Source organism: Lissotriton helveticus, chromosome 12 (genome assembly GCF_964261635.1).
Source record: "Lissotriton helveticus chromosome 12, aLisHel1.1, whole genome shotgun sequence".
Taxonomy (NCBI): domain Eukaryota; kingdom Metazoa; phylum Chordata; class Amphibia; order Caudata; family Salamandridae; genus Lissotriton; species Lissotriton helveticus.
In genome coordinates this window covers 850,597,564-850,620,530 of record NC_136073.1, presented here as the reverse complement: position 1 = coordinate 850,620,530, position 22,967 = coordinate 850,597,564, and the positions used below count along the sequence as shown (strand labels likewise).

Here is a 22,967-nt window from a genome sequence, read left to right as displayed (position 1 = left end):
GGAAACTGAGCCTAAAGAGCTTGAACTTGATCAAGTTGAGTTTCTGGGCTCAGGGGGACCCTCCAGAGCAGACCTGGGGAAGGAACAGTTGAGCTGCCCTTCCCTTGAACCCCTCAGACAGCAGGCTGCTGCTGAGGCTGCAGGGAATGCCACAGGTGCCCACAGGGTATACTGGGAAGATGGACTCCTGTACTCTGAGTCAAGAGACCCCAAGTCTGGTGCAACCAGGAGGCTGGTCATCCCCTTGTCTCTGAGAGGTTTCCTTCTCACCTTGGCCCATGAGATTCCCCTTGCAGGTCATTTAGGTCAGACAAAGACTTGGGACAGGCTTGTCTCACACTTTCACTGGCCCCATATGAATGAGAATACCAAGGAGTTTTGTCGCTCATGTGTCACTTGCCAAGCCAGTGGTAAGTCAGGTGGCACAACAAAGGCCCCCCTCATACCACTACCTGTGGTGAGGGTCCCCTTTGAAAGAGTGGGGATTGACATTGTTGGACCAATGGAACCCCAGACAGCATCAGGACACAAGTTTATACTGGTGGTGGTGGACCATGCCACCAGGTATCCTGAGGCTATTCCCCTTAGGACCACTACAGCCCCTGTAGTGGCAAGAGCCCTAGTTGGAGTATTCTCCAGAGTGGGTTTCCCTAAGGAGGTCGTTTCTGACAGAGGTACAAACTTCATGTCAGGATATCTGACTGCCATGTGGAAAGAGTGTGGTGTGAACTACAAGTTCACCACACCCTATCATCCACAATGCAATGGGCTTGTTGAGAGATTCAACAGGACCCTGAAAGGGATGATTCATGGACTACCTGAAACTCTTAGGAGAAGATGGGATGTCCTGATCCCCTGCCTCTTGTTTGCTTACAGAGAGGTCCCACAGAAGGGGGTTGGCTACAGCCCTTTTGAGCTTCTGTATGGGCATCCTGTAAGAGGACCCCTGTGTTTGGTGAAGGAAGGATGGGAGAGACCTCTCAAAAAGCCTGCAACCAACATAGTGGACTATGTACTTGGTCTCCGCTCCAGGATGGCTGAGTATATGGAGAAGGCATCTAAAAACCTTGAGGCCAGCCAGGAACTTCAAAAAGCTTGGCATGACCAAAAGGCTGTACTGACTGTGTACCAGCCAGGACAGAAGGTGTGGGTGCTGGAGCCAGTGGCCCCAGCAGCTCTGAAAGACAAATGGTCTGGGCCCCACACCATCATTGAGCAAAAGGGAGAGGTTACCTACTTGGTGGACCTTGGAACTCCCAGGAGCCCTCTCAGAGTGCTCCATGTTAACAGGCTCAAGGCATATGTTGACAGGAAGGACATGAGCTTGCTCATGGCCACAGATGAGGGACAGGAGGAAGAGAGTGACCCTCTCCCAGACCTGCTCACTCAGAATCCTGATGATGGGTCAGTTGATGGTGTTGTCTTTTGTGGCAGCCTCACTGAACATCAGCAACAGGATTGCAGGCAAGTTCTGCAATCCTTTCGACATATGTTCTCTCTGACACCCAGCCAAACTGATTGGTGTACCCATGATGTTGACACTGGAGACAGTCTGCCTGTCAAGAGTAAAATCTCCAGGCAGCATGATCATGTTAGAGACTGCATCAAAACTGAAGTGCAGAAAATGTTGGAGCTGGGAGTCATTGAGCCCTCAGATAGCCCTTGGGCTAGCCCAGTAGTTCTAGTGCCAAAGCCTCACACCCAGGGTGGTAAGAGAGAGATGAGGTTTTGCGTAGACTACAGAGGCCTCAATGCAGTCACTAAGACTGATGCCCACCCAATACCAAGAGCAGATGAGCTTATAGATAGATTGGCTTCTGCCAACTTCTTAAGCACATTTGATTTGACAGCTGGGTATTGGCAAATCAGGTTAGCTGAGGAAGCCAAACCTAAGACAGCATTTTCTACCCCTGGAGGGCATTATCAATTTGTGGTAATGCCCTTTGGACTGAAAAATGCACCTGCCACCTTCCAAAGGTTGGTGAATCAAGTCCTCACTGGGCTGGATGACTTCTGTGCAGCTTATCTTGACGATATTGCTGTCTTTAGCTCCACCTGGGAGGATCACCTGGTCCACCTGAGGAAAGTGTTAGAGGCCCTGCAAAAGGCAGGCCTCACTATCAAGGCCACCAAGTGCCAGATAGGGCAGTCACAGGTTGTATACCTGGGCCACCTTGTAGGTGGAGGCCAGGTTCAGCCACTGGAGAGTAAGATACAGGCCATCAAGGACTGGGCTCCTCCAATCACCCAGACTCAGGTTCGAGCTTTCTTGGGCCTGACTGGGTACTATAGGAAGTTTGTCAGAAAGTATGGGTCCATAGTGACCCCCCTTAATGACCTGACAAGCAAAAAGATGCCAAAGAAAGTTCAGTGGACAGCAAGCTGTCAGAAAGCATTCAATGACCTAAAGCAGGCCATGTGCACAGCACCTATCCTCAAGAGTCCAGATTACTCCAAGCCATTCATTGTCCAAACAGATGCTTCTGAGTTGGGTGTGGGAGCTGTTCTGTCTCAACTGAATTTTGATGGTAATGATCAGCCTATTGCTTTCATTAGTAGGAGGTTGACACCCAGAGAGAAAAATTGGTCAGCTATTGAGAGGGAGGCCTTTGCTGTGGTCTGGGCCCTGAAGAAGCTGAGGGCCTACTTGTTTGGCACTCACTTCACCATTCAGACAGACCATAAGCCCCTCTTGTGGCTAAATCAGATGAAGGGTGAAAACCCCAAACTGCTTAGGTGGTCCATTTCCCTACAGGGGATGGATTTTACAGTGGAGCATAGACCTGGGACTGATCACAGCAATGCTGATGGGCTCTCCAGGTATTTCCACTTAGAGCAAGAAGACTCACCTGGTCAAGGTTAGCTTATTGTCCCAAAGTTTGGGGGGGGGTCATGTAGGAGAGTAGGGTCTGCAATCCTATGATCACCCAGATTTTTGCTTTTTGCTGCACTGGTTTACGACTTTCCCTGGCTGTGGGCCTGCTAATCAGACCCACAGCCTAGCTGTTCTCTCTATCCAAATTGTACTCAGGTACTGAATTGGCACTGGGCCCTCTCCAAGTCCCTGTACCCAGGGCTGAGGTGCACCCAGAAGTCTCCCAGGGGCTGAAGCATGTATTGTGCCACCCCTGGATTGACTAACTAAAACTGACACAACTGGCTGCACGACAGCTGGGGCAAGGTGGTGTACTCACCCTTTGCTTTAGATATAGTATACCTATATCTAACCCTAAAATGGACACACAGGTCTCCTATCAGTCACTCCTATGGCAGGCCTTAACAATCCTGAAGGCAGAGTGCTTGGAATCGTGTGAGATAGTGCTCTGGCATGAGCTGAGCCTGTCTGCGGCTTTCGGGATCCATCCCTTAGCCGTTTCCATGATATCGCATACCATATACTCTTAAGTGCATTATAATCCTCGCGGTTATGTGCCAACTCTGGTATCGCTTTATCAAAACATGTCGAGTAAGGTGTCATACGAATTGGAATACTAACCCCTCGCCAATTCTGGCGACGGGGTTAGCATTCCACCCTTCTAGAGGGACACGACATGCCTGTAACCTATAACCCGGTTAAAAGTCAGACAGAGCCTTAGCATCCACAAAATGGATGCTGCCACCGAGACACAAGTCTGCCCTCCTGCTGCTGGGAGTCCTCCCAGAGCAGGAGATAAGGACAAAGGGTTTCCTGCCAGGGGCGGTGCCAGCACCGTCCCAGACAGGGTTTTGTGTATTGTAGGTAGGCAGGGCTTTAGAGGAAGGTGACTGCACGTGGCACCCCGGTGCTCACTGTGCATAGGCTGGCTGGAACCAGTTCCAGGGTCACTCCAGACCCTGTGCTGGGGAAAAGCCCGCCAAGGAAGGGGGTGTAACCACCCCCCTCCTAGTCCCACCCATAGGGCAGGACTTAGTCGCGTGCCAGCCCCTTTTTACAGGATAAAGGTAGAGACTGGCCCCCTTCCAAATCAGATCATCTTTGAATCCTGAAACTACTTTCTGCGAAAGGAACTCAAGACTTCTTCCTAAGATTTCTCCCTTGTGACTAAGGAGTAGTCACCCTGCATCCGCAGGCACCATCTAAGAACACTGCGGTCTGCTGCAAGTCCTTCCTCCGGAATCCGACTGCCCAGCTCGACGAGAACCGGCTTCCCTGGCACCTCTGACCTCTACAGCCCAGCTGAGAACCGTGGGTGCGACGAGACCACAAGGGACCGGCCATCTGCAAGACTGCACGACTTCTTTCCAGCAAGCCCGCCGAGTGAATTCCTGGTGAGTGCTTCGGGGTCCGAGAAGCCCCCACCCTGAGCAGCTCCAGCACCGAAGAGCAGCCCCCCAGCATCTCCACGATCTGCGTGGGGCCCTTCTGCTTTCCGCTGCTCACCGCGTTGTTTGGCTACTAGCCCGTTGGCTTGTGGCCTTCCTGACGACGCCCGACGACATTTCTGCTGCTGGTCTGGTTGCTCCAGACTGGCCCTTGCTCCCTTCCAGAAGAGGAGCACCCCGGACCCTCCTGGTCCACTCAAGACGCCATTTTGAGTCCACCGCGTGGGCTTGAATTAGCCAAGGCTTGTTGCCCAATCCGGGGTAACTTCGACGCCAACGACTTCATCCTTCGTGGGACAGCTCGCACCTCCATCCTGGTCGCCGACAACGCCTCCTGGTCCGAGAGACTGCAGAGCCCAGCAGCGCCCACTCACCTGACTGCGGTGACTTCGCCCGGTGCCATCCTGGTGCCCACTTAATCACTGGCTAGTGATTCAAGAACTTGGTCCCCTCTGCTTTCAGGTTTTCTTCTTCCTTGATCCAGGCTTGGATCCATCGAACTTTTCTTCACTGGTCGCCTGCCAGCAACTTCTTCCTTCCAGGCGCCTGGTCCGGCAACGAGATCCCCGACGTCTTTTCAGACCTATGCAGCTGCAGCCCCTGGGCTAGGTAACTTCGGCACTCCGGTGTCCCAGCATAGCCTCACTATCCAAGGGTCAGGATCCACTGTCGTTTTCTCCCTACCAGGTCGGGTTCGCCCGTGAACACTAACTTTGTGAATTCTAGCTTCCATAGACTTTGTCCCGCATCCCGCGTGAGAGTGCACACTCTGCACCCGAGTCCCCTGGGCCTCCTAGTAGTAATCTAACGATTCCCTAGTCCAGTCCTAGCGATTCCAAAGCCTATTAGAACTGTTACTTACCTGCTAGTAATTCGCATTCCACTTTTAGTGTATATGGTTTTTCGTGCCCCTCGGGCATTTGTGTAACGTGCTAACTTAAAAGTATCTTCGTAAGAGTTTTGTTGTGTGCCTAGCACCCTGTCCTCATAAAGAGTACAGGGTTGTTGTGATTCTAATAAATACACTGTTTATTTTCATAACACTTGTGTGGTGTCCTTTCACTGGGTGTTCAAGGGGTAATGTGATGGTAAAACAGCTGGCTTAACACGCCCTCTAGAGTCTTAGCCTTAGACTGCTCGTATCCATGCTACTAGGATAGCTGGTCTATAAGGTTGACTTACAACCAATCATCAATAAGGGTTGTTTGGACTGATATATAGTGATCACTAGAATAGTGAACACTGCACATCAGGCCAACTTCTCACAGGACTTGAATCTTGTCTTCACTTATCTGATGTGCGCTCCCTTTGAGCCCCTTCATAACTGTCCTTTATGTCTTCTCACTCTCAAGACGGCTTTCCTGGTAGCTATCACCTCTGCCAGTTCCGGGTGGATGACCAGCTCATTGTTGGCTACGTGGGCGCCCAAAAAGGTTGGGTTGTGCACAAACATACCATCTCTCTGTGGGTCGTTCTGTGCATCAAAGCGTGTTACTAGATGTCTAAGAAGGAGCCTCCTGTGGGGCTGCGTGCCCATTCTACCAGGGCAACAGCAGCCACTACTGCCTTGGGACGCAGCATTCCCTTGCAGGACATTTGTCAGGCAGATACGCGGGCCTTGCTGCACATGTTTACCAAACATTACTGCCTTGACAGTCAAGTCCGGAGAGACGGCTTCTTTGGCCGTTCTGTTCTCCGTGACTTTCTGGTGTAATCTTGTTCGCAGTCCTACCACTGGGGTTGGTATTGCTGGGGTATCTATTCTAAGGTAAGGAATCTATCACTAACGTGTCTCTTTCAGATGCACAAGTTACTACTTGTGTAACGATATATCTGTTAGAGACATTAGTTAGTGATAGATTCCTTACCGGCCCACCCATCCTCCCCGTTCTGCAAACTGATTACTAGGGTTAAGGACATCCCTTTCAGCGCCCTAGTTTTCAATGCAGCAGTGGTCAGTATCTTGCATGGCTCTGCGTTCCTGGCACGGAAAGTCTTGTACAGAACTGATGCCAGCATGCATGGGTGGCACCTAAGTAGTCTCAGTGACGTCATCTCGGCGCATACGACCCCAACGATAGACGCGGAACCGCAGGACGCCACCTACTAACACGCAGGGGTGCTGCTAAGCAAAACTTTCCAGATCCAGTCTGACACCTGGGGATATTCTAAGGTAAGGAATCTATCACTAACTAATGTCTCTTACAGATATATTGTTACACACGTAGTAACTTGTGCTTTAAGGACTGCAGCCTCCATGTCTATGTTGTGATTGGTTGTAATACTTGAATCTCAGTAGATCAATTGAATTGGATGCAGGTTGGTGTGTAGAGGGAGAAGTGACCTTTCCAAATCCACACAATAACATTAAAGGAGGTGGGACTTGCAATCCAGTACTTACCAGGTGGCCAGAGGCTGTGACCAGTCCTTCTTTTAAATGACTACAGGGGTCTTAGTTGCTTTAGCTGCAGAAGGCATTTTTTGCTTTGTCTTCCTCTAAACGTCTCTCATAACAAGCAACATTTAAACAAATTAAGACATGTGACCTCAATAGCTCTTGTTGTGTTTAACTGTTCTTATCGTTATCTCCCTCGTAGCATGCCTTAAGGATGGTGGCTTTCAGGCAAATCTATAAAGTGCTGGGTATCGACCCATTCCCACCCTCAAAATACAAGCCAAACTTTTACAACCGGAAACGACGGCGAGACACTACCGAAGTAGACGGCTTGAGCGATGGAAAAAAAGACAAAAAGGACAATGCGGAACAAATGTAACCATTGGTAGCATTTGCTAAGAGACCAGACCTTAATTTTTTATATATATAAATATATATATATACATATTATATATATATGAGTTGCTGTTTAGTCTGAGAAATTTGCAATTTTAGTGTTTTTCCTTGAATAACGTACTGTAAGTTTGTTTTAAAATGTGCTCAAACCATTCAATTAAAACCTAAAACAAAAGTTTTGCTGTAAGGGAATGAGGCCATTACGTTTTAAAAGTGCTTCCCTCTTGAACCCAGTCTATACAATAAAATAGTTTGTATGAGATGAATTATGCACTAGTATTTTGCCCTTTTCGAACACAATTTTCCATAGCACTGTGCGGTAGTCCAACCATGCTTCAGAACAAATGCTGGAAGGCTACACAATTTGGTAATTTTTTCAGTAGGGGCCTTCAGAGAATTTCGATCTGTGCTGGAATTGCCTGTGGAACTAATGCTGTGAGTCAGAAAGAAATAATGGGGTAAAGCCATGATCACTTGTTTAAAGCCAGCTTAAGATTTATATGGAGGGCCAGAAAATGTTTCTTCAAACGGAATCCTATCCAAACTCTACAACCTCCAAGTTAATCTTCTCTGTCCAGAAAAAAAATTGAATAGCCTCATATCTCAGCGCAAATGCTCAAAATAATGGCAATTTTGGATTCTCTTCTTCTTTGCCTGAAAGCATGTTGTGTTAGGCAGGTTTGCCAAAGATCTGCAATGTCCCATGCCTCACCCCTGTGTAGTCACCCAGACCTCACGTTTCCTGCCAAGCATCACACCATGTTGTTTTCAGAGCGCACCTTGTTGTCTCAGAAACCAGATGGGGTGTGCCACCTCCCAGAACCGTGTCTACTGCTGACCTTTAACCTGCTACCTGTCAAGACTTCCTGTATTCCAATGAGTGCCTTCTGTGCAGGTGTGGGTTGGATTTGCAGAGCTGACAGGCTTGAATTTTTCATGATTTAAATTCAAGATTCCTGCACACAATACAAAAGCAATGGGGAGGGGTGGTGAGTGGCTGGCACATTTCAGTGGCTACAATAGAGCGGGTGCCTAGTTTCAGGTTCATGCTTTGGGCAATTGGTTAAGTAAGAAGAGAGTTGTTTTGTGTAAAACGTAGCTAGCCCTGTTTGGTGGACTCTATTTTCCAGAGCCTGCCAGACTACTCAGAATTGTTCATACTTTTGTTTTTCCGATGGTCTGTCAGTTTGGGCCAATGTCCATTTGTTTTTGTTGACTTTACAGGGTTACAGCTAATAATCAGTTTCTGCAGTTATTGAATTTTGTTTGTTGATGTTTTTTTGTGTGTTTAAAAAACAGCCTGTGACGTGGCTTTAAAAGTTTGAATGTCTTTGTAGTGCTTCCTGACAAACAAGGAAAAAAAACCTTAACAAATAAAAGATGAAAAAGAAAGAAAAAATGATTCTGCTGGTCTGTGTTATGTCTATCGGTTCTTGCAGCTTTTGTTGTGTTTGTTTTGTTATTGTTATTGTTGTGTTGTAATTCAATTCAGTTATTAATCGTAATTCGAATATGCATCATAATCATAATATGTTACAACAACACGAGAGTGCCTATTGGGCTAGACTACAAATACGCGAATGACAGTATCCCTACTTGTAAAAAAACCTTTTTAGGAAAAGACAAGTGCTACTAAATAAGGTCTAAAGACTGAAAAAAACAGGGAAAAGAAAATAATTCATTTCTTAAAAGAACCCTCACTCACCCTAGTGGTGACATGCTTCATCATGGGGTTCCCACAGGAGGGACCGAATGCCCCCCCTGTGTGCTGCGACGCCTGCATTGCAGCGGAGCTGGTTATTTGTGAAACAGTATTTATGTGAGAAAGGTGTTTAGTGATGTGAGTGAATGTTAAAAGATCACAGCTGGACCCAAAAAACTTTAATAGTGGACCAGTTGATCACATTAAAAACAGTGAGGCCACATAATGGTTTATTATTAGAACCACAGTGTCCTAGTGTCGGTGGTCAACATGTTTCTGCTGCTTAATGCGTATTTTAGCTCAGCTTTCTTCAGGACCAGTGAAAAGAAAAAAAACCCGGGAGTCCACGCACGCTAAGGCGTGTCCACTCCGTGGGGACAAATGTGAAAAACAAGGAGAAAATTGTTTCCTTATCCAACTCACGGTTTTGCCCGTAGTTAATGCTCCTGCGATTCGCCTGGAGATTACATCGCCCGAAGTCTAGGCGTGCCGCATGGACTGTCAGTGCGGCGGGTTCTTCACGTTGTGCTCCTATTCAGGCACAACGACTCGCCGCCAAAAACCTAGCTCTCTGGCTACTGCAATCCGGATATAATCATAATAACCACATAAAAAACCTTAATATACACAGTCCACCTTATTTTATTCAAATTGCATAATCTATAAGCAAAATAGGTACAGTTTAAAAACAGCAAGCCAACCTATCATGTACATCATTATACTGTAGGCACACATTATTTTATTCCAAAATAAGGCTCCTTTTAGATACTCAGTGACCGCTAACATCACCGCGTGGTCGGGAAATAGCTGTAAATGTAAAAAGGCAGGTCGAAATTAGATAAAACCCCGCGCTTTTAAGAGTGGTAATAAATACCTCTTGTGCCAAAAATCATTACATTTACAAAATAAAACCAAGTGTGTTAGGGTTTGAGACGTGTGATCATCACAAGGACAGGTTAAAAGTGCATGAGGATCAAACTGACCCGGAGGAAAACAGATGCTTGTGCGGATGGAGTCCAGACAAAATTTTGTGAGCAATGATCTGTCCCTAGGATGCTTAACTGTGGTAAGGTATAGTTCAATACCAGTGACAGATTTCAGGAGCAGGCAGGATCTGTTGGAGTGTTTCTCCAGCTCCCTAGTTTCCCCTCTCATCTTTAAGTCTGTTTAGAATTCGCTCCCTAAAAAGGCCCTGGTTGCCTTTTTTAAGAAGATGTGGCCTGTTAAAAATATATGTACAATCAAGGGAGCAGGCAGTGGTTTTAATATAGTTTAGCAACGATATCTTTTGGCCTTCGGAACACTTCAAACAGTCCTCAATCACGCTCCTGTTGAACCTCAGTCTCCCATCAATCAAACTGAAACACAGAGTAACAGTGGGGCCAGTTTGACTTGATCCTCCACGTAATCCAGACCCAATCCTCGTGGGTAAAGAAGGAAGCACTAGATGGACCTAGGCCCAGTAATTTTCTACAGAATCGATCCTCTTCCTGCTGGATCATCATGCAATTATGGTACCTCAATATGGCTGCACCGTATGTCAAGCCTGGGAGACATTTCATTCTGTAGATTTGCAATAGGGGCAAAATAGGCTTATTACTCATAGACCGAGAAAATCTAAACAAGAAACTACAAGCTTTGGAAAATTTAGAGCAACTATTAGAAATACAAGAACGCCAATTGTTTTGTTGATCAAATGAAACTCCCAAGTAAGGAAAGGTAGGGACCTTTGTAATTTTTTGCCCCTTGATGTCAGTAGGTCTGGTTTTTGCAGCCTTCCTCCCCCACACCATATAATGGGTCTTTGAGATGTTTGTGTCCAGATCCAAATCATCCATGAAATTGACAAACCTATCAACCAGTAGCTTTAACCCATTTGCCGTTCTGCCCATCAATGCGGCATCATCGGCATAGAGCAGGGTAGGCACACTGACTGACTTTATCTTGGGCAGATCCACCCTGTTTTCAATCAGACAGGTGTTTAGTCTTTTTATATATATAACAGGGACAAATGTGGCGCCATCACACATCCCTGCGTGACACCACTTGGAAGGCTAAATTATTGGGTTGCCTCCCTCTCCGTGCCGTATCTGACACAAGCATTAAGTCTATGTTTAAGGCGCTGAGGAAAATGATCAAGTGAACTTGCAATCCGAATACCCCAAGGATATCCCAGAGCTTTGACCTGTTTACCCAGTCAAAGGCGCTACTGAAGTCCATGAATGCAAGAAACATGGACCCCTGTTTAGCCACTACATTTTTCCCTCTTATATGGTTACGGTTCAAGCATTGTTCCAGCGTGCCCATCCCTTCCCTAAAACCATATTGGACAGGGCAAATAATGTCATTAGCTGGGGCCAAACTTCTACTCGCTATAGAACAATACGACCTATCTCCTTTACAACTGAGTTTAATTGGGAAATTGGTCTATAGCAGGTGGCGTCTTGCCAGTTCCTTTTTTTAGGTCTCGCCTGAGCCAGCGCGCATGCGCTGCGAGGCTTCTAGTAAGGTCTTTCAACTCGGAGCACACTCTTGTGCTTTTTTTAAGGCTCACACGCTATTTGTCCTTTGCGTGCGTCTTTCTAACCTTTCTGACCGCACTTGTTTTTTATTGTATTTTAAGTGCACAGGAGGATTAAGTGAGTTATGCGAAATCACAGGATGCTGAGCCGACACCCAGATTCGAACACTGTTCTCCAGTTCCAAAGTCGGCAGCTCTTGCCGCAATGCTATGTTCTCTCCGTGACTCGTGTTCTACTTTAAAAGTAACAGGTCTACGCGATCATCCGAAGTGCGTGCTGCAGCTGGATGAGTAGTTGACCGAGTTATTTTTATTTAGGGTCGTGACACGAGGTGTTTGTACTACACACCCCCCACCCCGCCTTCGGCCACTTCTGCATTGCTTTATATAACTTTCCGATTGTAATTGAAAGTACTAGTCGAGGGCGGCACATCAACCCCACGCGTGACAGGGAGATTGTGAAAAATGGTTACCCTACCTTGAACAAGGGGCCTCTGGCGCGCTAAATGAAGAACAGCGACACACCCGTGGGTAGTGTAAAGAGGCTGACACTAAATGAATGCACATTGGCGCTAGATTGCAATTTCAGTCAAGCTATAAACACAGTATTCACAGGCTGTTGATTTTGATTACAGTGTGTTCAGACGTCCGCCGTCAAGTGCACTGATGGTGCGCGCGGTGACTGGATCCCGGTGCGGGCTTCCTTTTTCATAAGCGGCGCTTTACCTGGATTTTGACAACGGGGGTGTGCAGGGAAAATGTCCACAGACCACCTAGACGCGAATACAACTCTGCAAAGTGCATAATCTAGTTTGCGGAAGGCTACAGTCAGCACCGCCCCCGCTCCATTTGCTGGAGTCCTGTCACAGAATAGGAGCACAGCACGAAATGACTGCCACACACACGTCCTGTGCACAGCTCCATAAAGTAATGCACAGCCCGCAGAGTGCAGAACCTGTAGGCAGGAGTGCGTGGCCGCAAGTTACAGGCAGACAGACCTGTGCTTGTGAGGTGCAGCTAGGCAGTGTGATGCAAGCCTAGGCGAACACTGCACTGCGAGTGCCCAGCAGCCTCCGTGCCGGCGCTACACACAACACCCTCTTCAAGGACACATGAATCTATGGTTCCTATTATTTGGCATTTGTGTAGTGCACTGGCGCCTTTACAAAGGTGTCACAGCGCTTTTGGTAGTTCGGCCATTGCTTCGAGCATAAGCAATGGGGCGCTGGGGCCAGGTGGGGCAGGGGAGTCCAGACCCCGAGGTCAATTTTGCAAAGTTCCGGATGGGTGCAGGCAGGTACCTGATTAACAAACCACCGTGGGCGGACCATTTCCCACTGGGTAATAAGCATTTGCAATCTTCAAATATTTTCTGTAAATCCGAGCTCCCTATTCTGCTTAATGCCTTTAAGAGAAGCTTGGGAGGGGCGGAGTGTGTGTTCTGTCCAAAGTTGCCGCTAAGGTCTCCTCAGATGTAAAGACCTGTTGGCCTGCGATTGCGCCCCCCCCCCCCGGCCGCTGTCACTTCCACCCGTGGTCTCTTAACCCATGTGCCCAGAGCTGATAATCTAAGTAACCGGGGCCCACAGCTCTGCTGCAGACCAGATCAGACACCCTCTGCTGCTGGGTGCTAGGGTCGCATCTTAGTAACGGTGCCCTGCTCAGGGTTGCCTTATAATCTGAACCAGTCCCTCCCATTGAGCTAAGGTGGTCTTGCAGGACACAGTTCTTAAGCCCAGTGCGGTTCCTCTTGCCAGTCTTCACGCAGTGGTCTCATGTGGTCCAGATCTGTGCGCCCCTAACTGCCCACAGCCTCTCTCCACCCAGGCATGCCACAGACTCTCCCCATTTCAGCCCCGCAGTCTCCTCTCAGGCTGGCACAGCTCCGCATTCCGGCTCCATGGTCTCCTCGCGCTGGCTCTGCCTGGCCCTCTACTTATGGCACTACCCGGCCCTGTTCTTATTTCAGTCCCTGGGTCTCCTCACGCTGGCCCTCCTCCTTATTTCAGTCCCGCTGTCTCCCCAAGCTGGTACTACTAGGCCATCTCTTTATGGCAGTGCCTGGTCCTGTTCTTATTCCAGTCCGACTGCCTCCTCTTCACTTTCACAAGTGCCCTTCCATTTCTGTGTCGCACCACCCCTTTACTCTGACATACTACTAAATTTCCGATCACTAGTTTCCACACATACTGCCCTGTACTCGGTTCACTCCAGCGCTATCACCCTTTCTTCGTTTTTTTTCTTCACATTGTCCTCTTTTTTCAACCATCCTCTTCCCTCCTCTTCACCCACACACTGACCAGCTGTTCCTACACCATCCCCATATTCACCTCAGGGCCTACTTCCTTTTCTCTGTTCTCACCCCTGCCTCCTCTTCACCCTGGAACTGACTTTCTAAACACTTATAAGGTCCCAAAGGTGAGACCTATTGGCTATGCCAATGTTTGTTAAACACTGGGACTATAGTACCAGATTTCCAGGTCGGGGGTAGGCCTAACTGGGGCACAGCATTAAGAGCGTTGGTCAGGGCTGAAGCCCAGAGGTGTGGTTCTGCCTTGTATAAATCCATTGGTATACCATCTGGGCCAGCAGCTTTATTGGAGGGGCTTCCAATAATTTGGCTTCAGTCATAATCAAACCTGATCTCGAGATGGTACAAGTTGCCATCAATACCCTAATTTATGGGCAGACCTATGTCCAGTGCATACACCTTGTGGAAGTGGGCCGCCCAGAGGGCTGGAGAGATGAAAGAACCAATGTCATCTTGGGCGACCACATTGAGCTGCCTTCCGTAGACCACAGCCCAAAATCCCCTAGAGTCTCTAGAGGAGGAGGTAGACACCAACCGTTCCCAAGAAGCTTCTTTGAGCTCAGCTTTCCGCTTCCCTAAAGCTGATTTATACGCCCCTTTAGCGTCCTTGATATGAAAGCTTCAATGTGGCGGCAACTCTCCCCCTGGTCACAGAGCGCGAGGGGGCTAACCATCCTGGTCCAATTCTCAAATAATATAAGGGTATTTTCAATTCCCCTAAAGCACAGTGGAATTCAGATATTATGGATGATTGTCTCAAAAGATTTCAATTTTTTTCTAGTGAATTTTTATAACCGTATTAGCGACCCTGGGTGCCAGATTGAGGCACTTATCTGAAAGAGACAAGTTAGTGATAGATTCCTTACCTTAGAATATCCCCAGGCGTCCGACTGGATCTTGAAAGTTTTGCTAGCAGTACTCCTGCGTGTCAGTAGGTGGCGTCCTGTAAGTGCCAAGATGACGTCACAGAGACTACTTAGGCACCACCCATCCGCGCAGACGTCATTTTTCTTTTTCCGCGCCAGCAAGTGCAGATCCGGATAGAGCACGTACCTTAGTCACTTTTTGACTACTCTTTTGAGACTTTTGTCTTCCCCTTTTTTCTCCTGGTGCACGTATGGATGCCTGGTTTTAAGTTCTGTGGGGCCTGCTGTCGCAATATGTCAGTTACAGACCCCCATGATGTTTGCCTCTACTGCCTGGAGACCGACCACGAATCCCGGGATTGTCGAGCTATGGCTCCGAAGGCCTTGAGGGAGCGGCGTAGGAAACTGCTGGAGGCCCAGCACTCGTCCCAACGCCGCTCCGGGTCCAGGGATCGCTACCGGGACCGCTTGCAGGACCGCAGTCGTCACTCCTCGTGCTCCAAGTCTTCGCCCTCGGAATCCGGTAAGCGACGACATAAAAAGAAGTCGAAGAAGCGTGTTCGCTCTCCGACGTCCCCACGTCGGTCCTCAGATGCGGACGAGGGGGACATGGGTTCTGGCCCTGCGGCTACCTCGGAGCATGGGAGTCCCTCGGCCTACCCGCCTTACCCAGGTCCGTCGGCGACTCCCGAACCGGTGCAAGAGTTTCTTACCACCATAGGCCACCTTTTTAGGCCTCGGGCTCCCGCTGGCGCACCTTCAGGCCGGGTGGTCCCGTATCCAGATCCTGTTGGCCCGCCAGCGGATCTAACTTTGGCACCACAGTATCCTAGGCTGTTGGCTCTGGCCTCTGCGCCACAGGGTCTGGCACTGCCGGCTCCGCCACCGGCGCCTCAATTGGTGCCGTTCATTTCGCCCTTGCCCCGGTTCCAGGACTATTTAGTTCCTGCATAGGATCTGCATTGGGATACTGCGCCAACCCGACCCCCGCCATTCACGGCGCCGTTTCCGATGCCATTTGTCCCTTCTCCGGCTCTACCATTGAGGCCGGTTCCTCCTGCAACGGAGGTGGAGGATGATGGAAGGGGTCCGAGGACCCTCTTGCCCGTCAGTGTGACTCCGAGCAGGACTGGGTGGACGATCTGAGGACGCAGGCGACCTTGATGTCTCTTCTGACCCGGGGTTTGCCTCTCCTCCGCCTCCTACACCATGGTGCTCCGTCGGGCTGCTGAGTAAGCCTGGGCGTAGTTCGCGAAGTAGCGCTACCCAAAGTGCACTTAGCACTACGCGAACTGCGTAGTGTACCGTGCAAATGCTGTTCACACTAATTGCACAGTGCCGGATGCTTGTCGCACTGTGCAATCAGTGCAAACTGCATCTTGCACAGTGCAAGCGGTCGCTTTCTGCTGCTCAAGTAGATTACTACTCGAGCAGCAGCTTTCTCAACGGGGACTGGTAGTTTCTCATTGCGAGTGGTCGCAATGAGAATCCTAACCTCCCCGCGTTGAGAATCTCGACGGGAGGTTTCTTTTGCACGCTCGCGCCCGGCAACTTTCTGTTGCTGATCGCGAACGAGGAAAAACTCTCGCCGGGATGTCATTTTGCTTGCTAGCGGTCGCCAACTTGACGTTGAAGACCGCGAGCAAGCAAAAAATGACCGCTGCGCGTGTTTGCACTGTGCTACGTGCTATTTGCGTACTGCGAAGTAGCGCAAACTAGCGCACCATCTTGGGCCTCCGAAACGTCAATCGCTTCCTCCGGAAGGAGAAATTCAAAATGCTGACTCTGGCTCAGATCCTGGCTGCCCACGACCCTGGAGTCTGGATGGGAGCGTTGGACTTGCAGGATGCATATTTTCACATCCACGTCCTGCCGGACCACCGGCGTTACCTACCGTTCATTGTAGGCCAGGAGTAGTTTGCCGTGCTCCCCTTCGGCCTTTCCAGCGCCCCTCGGTGTTCACAAAGGTGATGGCGGTGGTCGCAGCTCACCTGCGCAGGTCGGGGGTGTCAGTCTTTCCTTACCTCAACGTCTGGTTGTTGAAGCCGGGCTCGCCCCAGGCGGTCGTCAACCACCTTCAGACTACGGCCGACCTCTTGCATTTGCTGGGGTTCTCCCTCCACGTGCCAAAGTTACACCTGAGTCCCTCTCAAAAGCTCCCCTTCATCAGAGCGGTTCTGGATTCGACTCAACTCTGTTTCGGGTTTATCCTCCCGAACAGCGAGTCCAGGATATTCAGGCTATTATTCCGATCTTTCAGCCTCTATCCCGGGTTTCAGTCAGGATGGCCCTCTGGCTTCTGGGCCTGATGGCCTCCTGCATCCTGCTAGTGACACATGCCAGATGACATATGCAGGCTCTGCAGTGGGACCTGAAGTTCCAGTGGGCGCAGCATCAGGACAACCTGTCCGATCATGTCCAGATCTCGGAGGGCACTGCATGACAATTGCAGTGGTGGCTCACAAATCGCGATTGGGTCAATGGCAGATCCCTCTCCCTTCCCCAACCGTAGCACACAGTGGTGACAGATGCTTCCCTCCTGGGATGGGGAGGCCACTTGGGAGAGGCGGAGATCAGAGGCCTCTGGTCTCCGGCGGAGTCCCGACTTCCTATCAACCTTTTGGAGCTTCGGGCGATCCGACTTGCACTGAAGGCATTCCTTCCCTCTGTCCGGGGAAGTGTGGTGCAGGTGTTCACAAACAACACCACTGCCATGTGGTATTGCAACAAACTGGGCGGGTGGGTCCTGGACCCTATATCAGGAGGCTCTGAGCCTCTGGACATAGCTGGAACATCAAGGCATTACCTTGGTGGTTCAACACCTGGCAGGTTTTCTGAACGCCAGGGCGGACAAACTCAGCCGCCGGTGCTTGATGGATCACGAATGGCGTCTGAACTCTGACATGGTTCAAGGTCTCTTTCTGCAGTGGGGAGAGCCTGGGTTAGATCTATTCACCACTGAAGAGAACTGATGACATTGCGCGTTGGAATTTTCATGGCGGCACTCGCTCGGCGACGCTTTTTGTTGCGAGTGGAGTTGCAGTCTATTGTACGCCTTTCCGCCTATACCACTTCTGCCCAGAGTACTGAAGAAGATTCGGCGCGACCAGGCCCAAGTCATCCTTGTAGCTCCGGATTGGGCACGAAGATACTGGTATCGCAGGCTACTCAGCATGGCGATCGATCCCCCGATCTGACTGCCTCTTCGGGAGGATCTTCTGTCGCAGCAGCAGGGGATGGTCCTCCACTCGACCCTGTCCAGCCTCCACCTCCATGCTTGGAGATTGAGCAGCGAGACAGTTGACCGCTTTCGATCTTCCCCCTGAAGGTCTGTGATGTCATTCTTGCAGCCAGGTGTCCCTCCACTAAAATGGTATACGCCTGCAGGTGGAACAAGTTTGTGGCATGGTGCGCAGCTAAAGCTGTGGACCCCCTTTCTGCTCCTCTTTCTGAGGACCTTCTGTTCTTTCTTTCTTTGGCCCAGCAGGGCTCTGCTCTGGGCACTATTAAAGGTTATCTTTCTGCCATCTCTACCTTTCTAAGGCTCCCTGATCAACCTTCTCTTTTTAAGTCTCCGATTGTTAACTGTTTTCTGATAGGCATTACGCACACGTTTCCTCCCGTGCCGTTCATAATGCGTCAATTGGACTTGAATCTTGTCTTGACTTATCTGATGTGCGCTCCCTTTGAGCCCCTTCATAACTGTCCTTTACGTCTTCTCACTCTCAAGACGGCTTTCCCGGTAGCTATCACCTCTGCCAGAAGAGTGAGTGAGCTTCAGGCTCTTTCTTCTAAACCTCCTTTCCTTTCTGTTCATCCGGACAAGGTGGTTCTAAGGACCCGTCCTTCTTTCTTGCCAAAGGTTGTCACGCCCTTCCACATCAGGCAGACCATCACTTTGCCCACCTTCTTTCCGCCTCCGCATCCTTCGAAAGAGAAAGAGAGGCTCCACCGTGTGGACCCAAAACGTGCGCTTTCGTTTTATCTGAAGCGCACACAAGAGTTCCGGGTGGATGACCAGCTCTTTGTTGGCTACGTGGGTGCCAAAAAAGGACGGGCTGTGCACAAAACAACCATCTCTTGGTGGGTCGTTCTGTGCATCAAAGCGTGTTACCCGTTGGCTAAGAAGGAGCCTCCTGTGGGGCTGCGTGCCCATTCTACCAGGGCAACGGCAGCCACTACTGCCTTGGGACGCGGCATTCCCTTGCAGGACATTTGTCAGGCAGCTACGTGGTCCTCGCTGCACACCTTTACCAAGCAATGCTGCCTTGACAGTCAAGTCCGGAGAGACAGCTTCTATGGCTGTTCTGTTCTCCGTGACTTTCTGGTGTAATCTTGTTCGCAGTCCCACCACCGGGGTTGGTATTGCTGGGGTATCTATTCTAAGGTAAGGAATCTATCACTAACATGTCTCTTTCAGATGCACAAGTTACTACTTGTGTAACGAAATATCTGTAAGAGACGTTAGTGATAGATTCCTTACCGCCCCACCCATCCTCCCTGTTCTGCGAACTGATTTCTAGGGTTAAGGTCATTCCCCTTATTTCTTGGCACCAGTGGTCAGTTTCTTGCATGGCTCTGCATTCCTGGCGCAGAAAGTCGTGTACAGAAGTGACGTCAGCGCGCATGGGTGGTGCCTAAGTTGTCTCCGTGATGTCATCTTGGTACTTACGACGCCAGCGACTGACGCGGAGTCGCAGGACGCCACCTACTGACGCCCAGGGGTACTGCTTGCAAAACTTTGCGGATCCAGTCTGATGGTTGGGGATATTCTAAGGTAAGGAATCTATCACTAACTAATGTCTCTTACAGATATATCGTTACACAAGTAGTAACTTGTGCTTTGAAGCAGTGTCACTCTTAGAGGTTAGCTCGGATGCCTATTTTATATCTTTTAATATTATAACAGGTGGGGACTTTAACCCCGAGCTGGGATATAACTCCAATGATCGCAACTCTTTTGTGGTAGAAGATTGTCTGACTACCGATTCTGGGTGTGAGCAGAGGGATCGCAATTTATTGGAGGCTGGTCTAAGAAATGTTATGTGTACGGGCTCTAGTTTGTCAAGGGAAATGCCCTCCTTTGTGGGATGGGGGAAAGGGACCATCATCGATTGTGTTTTTACTTCATGGTCGCTCAACAGCTACGTCAGCCCAGGGGTGGTGTATGAAACTAACTTTAGAGACCATAACCAAATAGAAATTAGGTTAGGAGCAAAAGCCAGTCCTGGCGCAAATTCTGATCCAGGCCTGACTAGTTTAACCGATAAAGACGGGGGACTTGAAATGAAGTGGCACAGCCTCCCAATCACAACACTGATTAAACTTGTAGTCAGCCTTAATGTAGGAATCATTATGGAGCCCTTATTAGCACTCGAAACATCACCCGTATTGATCGTGGAAGCATTTGACCACTTGAATAATTCTACTATTTCCATCACGAGGGACATGGCGAGCAAACCCCGGTGAAAAAAAACTGGACTGGTTTAATAAAGCATGCAGGTTGGCTGGCAACCACCCGCGTGAGGCCCTCAACACTATACCCCTTAATTGGGTTATCATCCATCCCAACCTACCGGCTCTAAAGCCCAGGTCTCAGGGAACAAGATAACATCAACATCAGTAAAAAAAAAATGAAGCCATTCAGGGTCCACCAACTTGTCTCTAATACCAGCAACTTTCCAGCTTAAAGGTCTTAACAAACAACCTGGCATACCTAAAAGTGTAAACTCTGTGGCTGGTGTGAGAAGTTGGCCTGATATATGATGCTCACAAGTTCTAGTGATCACCTTGTATCAGTCCAAACAACCCTTATGGTGATTGGTTGTAAGTCAACCTTATAGACCAGCTATCCTAATGGTAGCATGGACAAAGCAGTCTTAGGCTAAACTCTTTTGGCATGTGAAGCCAGCTGTTTTACCACAATATAACCCCTTGAATACCAGATGAAAGGACACCACACAGGTTGTTATGAAAATAAACAGTCTATTTATTAATAACAACACCTCTGAACTCTTTATGAGGTCAGAGGGCTAAGCACATGACAATCTCTTGCGAAAAATACTATAAGTCGCACTAAATTACAATGGTGCCCTAGGGGCACGACAAACCATATACTAAGTAAGTGGAATGTGAAAGTCGATCAGAAGAATGGAGCTGTCCAGAGGCTGTAGGATCGATGGGACCACGCTACACTAACTTCAGGTAAGTATGGGAGGCCCACGGAACGCGTGTGCAGAGTGTGAACTCACACGCGAGATGCGTAACAACGTCTATGGACAGTACAGTTCAAAGAAAAGGTGAGTACGGACAATCCTGACTAGTTAGGACAACAACGACTGTGGAACTGGACACTAGGACAGTTAAACTACCCTTGAGCACCGAAATGCTCTCGTTACCTCACCCACGGGCTGCGGGTGCATAGGTGTCAAAGTGCGTCGGGTTCTCGCGTTGAAGTCTATGGAGCCTGAAAGAAAAGATGCTGCAGGCGACCAGGAGGAAGATGTCCTGTGCAATCCAAGGGTGGATTGGTGAAGAAGGATACCTGAAAGCAGAGGGGACAATGTTCACAGTCACTAGCCAGTGACTGGAGTGGATCCAGGAAGTAGCCAGATGTCGTCGTCGCGATCAGGTGAAGAGTGAACGCTTGACTCTGCAGCCACGTGGACCAGGAGGTGTCTTCGACGACCAGGATGGAGGCACGAGCTGTCCCACGCAGGCTCTCGCGGTCGGCGGTGTTGGATCCGGGATTGGAGGCAACAGGCCTTGGCAAAGGCAACCCACGCGGGGAGTGATGAAAGCGTCTGGTGCGGACTAGGAGAGTCCGGGGTGCCCCTCTTTTGGAAGGGAGCAAGGGCCAATCTGGAGCAACCAGATCAGCAGTGGAAATTCAAAGGTTCGTCGTCTAGGAGGCCACTAGCCACCCGGCAAGTGACCAGACAACGCGTCAAGCAGCAAACAAGCAGAAGGGCCCCACGCAGATCTCGTGGAAGCTGGAGGGCTGATCTTCGGTGCAGGAGCTGCTCGGGGCTTCTCAGTCCCCAAAGCACTTGGTCGAGTTTACCTCGGGAGTCGTGCTGGAAGCGAAGTGCAGTTTCTTCCAAGATGGCCGGTCCCACGTGTCTCGTCGCACCCACGGGTCTCAGCTTTGCTGAAGATGTGAGTTGAGGTCGGAGAGGTCTGGGAATCCGGGTCTCGTCGGGCTCTGAATTCTAGATCCTCGAGGGAAGACGACAAAGGGAAGCCGCTGGACGCTTGATGGTGCCTGCTTGTGCAGGGTGGACACTCCTTGCCCACAAGGGAGATTCTTCCGTCTTCTGTGGAGCAGAACGTCGAAGGCCAGAGTTTCTTCTTGTTGAATAGTTCAGGATAATCTAATTTAGAATGGGACCAGCTCCTACCTTTATTCTCCCAAAGGGGGCTGCGCTACTGACTAGGTCCCTCCCCTGGGTGGGACCAGGAAGGGGGGTGGTTACACCCCCTATCCTTTGTCCGGTTTCCCGCCAGAGCTGGGGCTGGGATGCCCCAGCAACTGGTTTGAACCGGTGTTTGCACAGGGCACCTTGTGTGCCCCAGGCATGTCTCATTCCTTTCAGGCCTCCCTACCTCAATACACAAAGTCCTGTCTGGGGTGGTGCTAGCACCTCCCAAGGCAGGAAACCCTTTGTCCAAGCCATCCTCGCTGGAAGGACTCCCAGCAGCAGGAGGTCAGACTTGTGTCTGTGGTGGCAGCATCCATTTTGTGATGCTGAGGCTCGAGTTAACTTTAACCGGGGTTCACAGTTACATACATGTCGTGTCCCTCTAGAAGGGTGGAATGCTACCCCCGTCGCCAGAATGGCAAGGGGGTAGTATTCCAAATCGTAAGACACCTTACTCGACATGTTTTCCACTCTCCTACAGCTGGGTTACCCGGTGTCCATTAGACGAGCTAGGCAAGCTATAGCTAGGTGGGGTTGTGTTGTAATCATTTGCTGCTCTGTAGCGAAACATATCAGCAACTCGCCCACCATTTAGGGTACCACATCGACAAAACTACCTGGCTTGCAAAATCTTGTATACATAACCTTTCTCCCCTTTGTATCATTTAAAAGCTAAAAGAGATAAACAACTATCTAAGGCAAAAGGGAGAAATAACTGTGTCATCCAATCAGACACTGCATAAAACTGTCAATCAGATCAGTTGCTTTGCTTACCTTCTTAGCCTAATTTGTTTATTTAAAGAATAAGCTGCTATTGTGCATTCCTTTGTTTTCGGTCTTGACATCTCCATCAATATATAGAATCATAGAAATGTAAGGAGTAGTTTCTTACCTGTAACTCCAGTTCTGTAGTAGGGGTATCTCTGTTATTGTCATAATCTAGTGAATAGTCCCGCTCATGTGCGGGGACCCCGGAGCAATCAAAAATAATCTCTTAAGCTGTCTTCTTTGCAGTACTGCATAGACACTTAA

At 49.5% G+C, this 22,967-nt stretch overlaps 1 protein-coding gene across 1 annotated transcript in view; it reads left to right on the top strand.

Annotated features, from left to right (window-relative positions):
* The window catches only part of ZFR2 (zinc finger RNA binding protein 2), a 553,880-nt gene extending 545,364 nt beyond the window's left edge, over nucleotides 1-8,516 (top strand). The window contains exon 19 of the mRNA XM_078669465.1: nucleotides 6,921-8,516. Coding sequence (XP_078525591.1) covers nucleotides 6,921-7,097 — 177 coding nt within the window. The 3' untranslated portion in view covers nucleotides 7,098-8,516. The remainder of the gene's footprint in view (nucleotides 1-6,920) is intronic.
* Nucleotides 8,517-22,967: the final 14,451 nt, after the last annotated feature.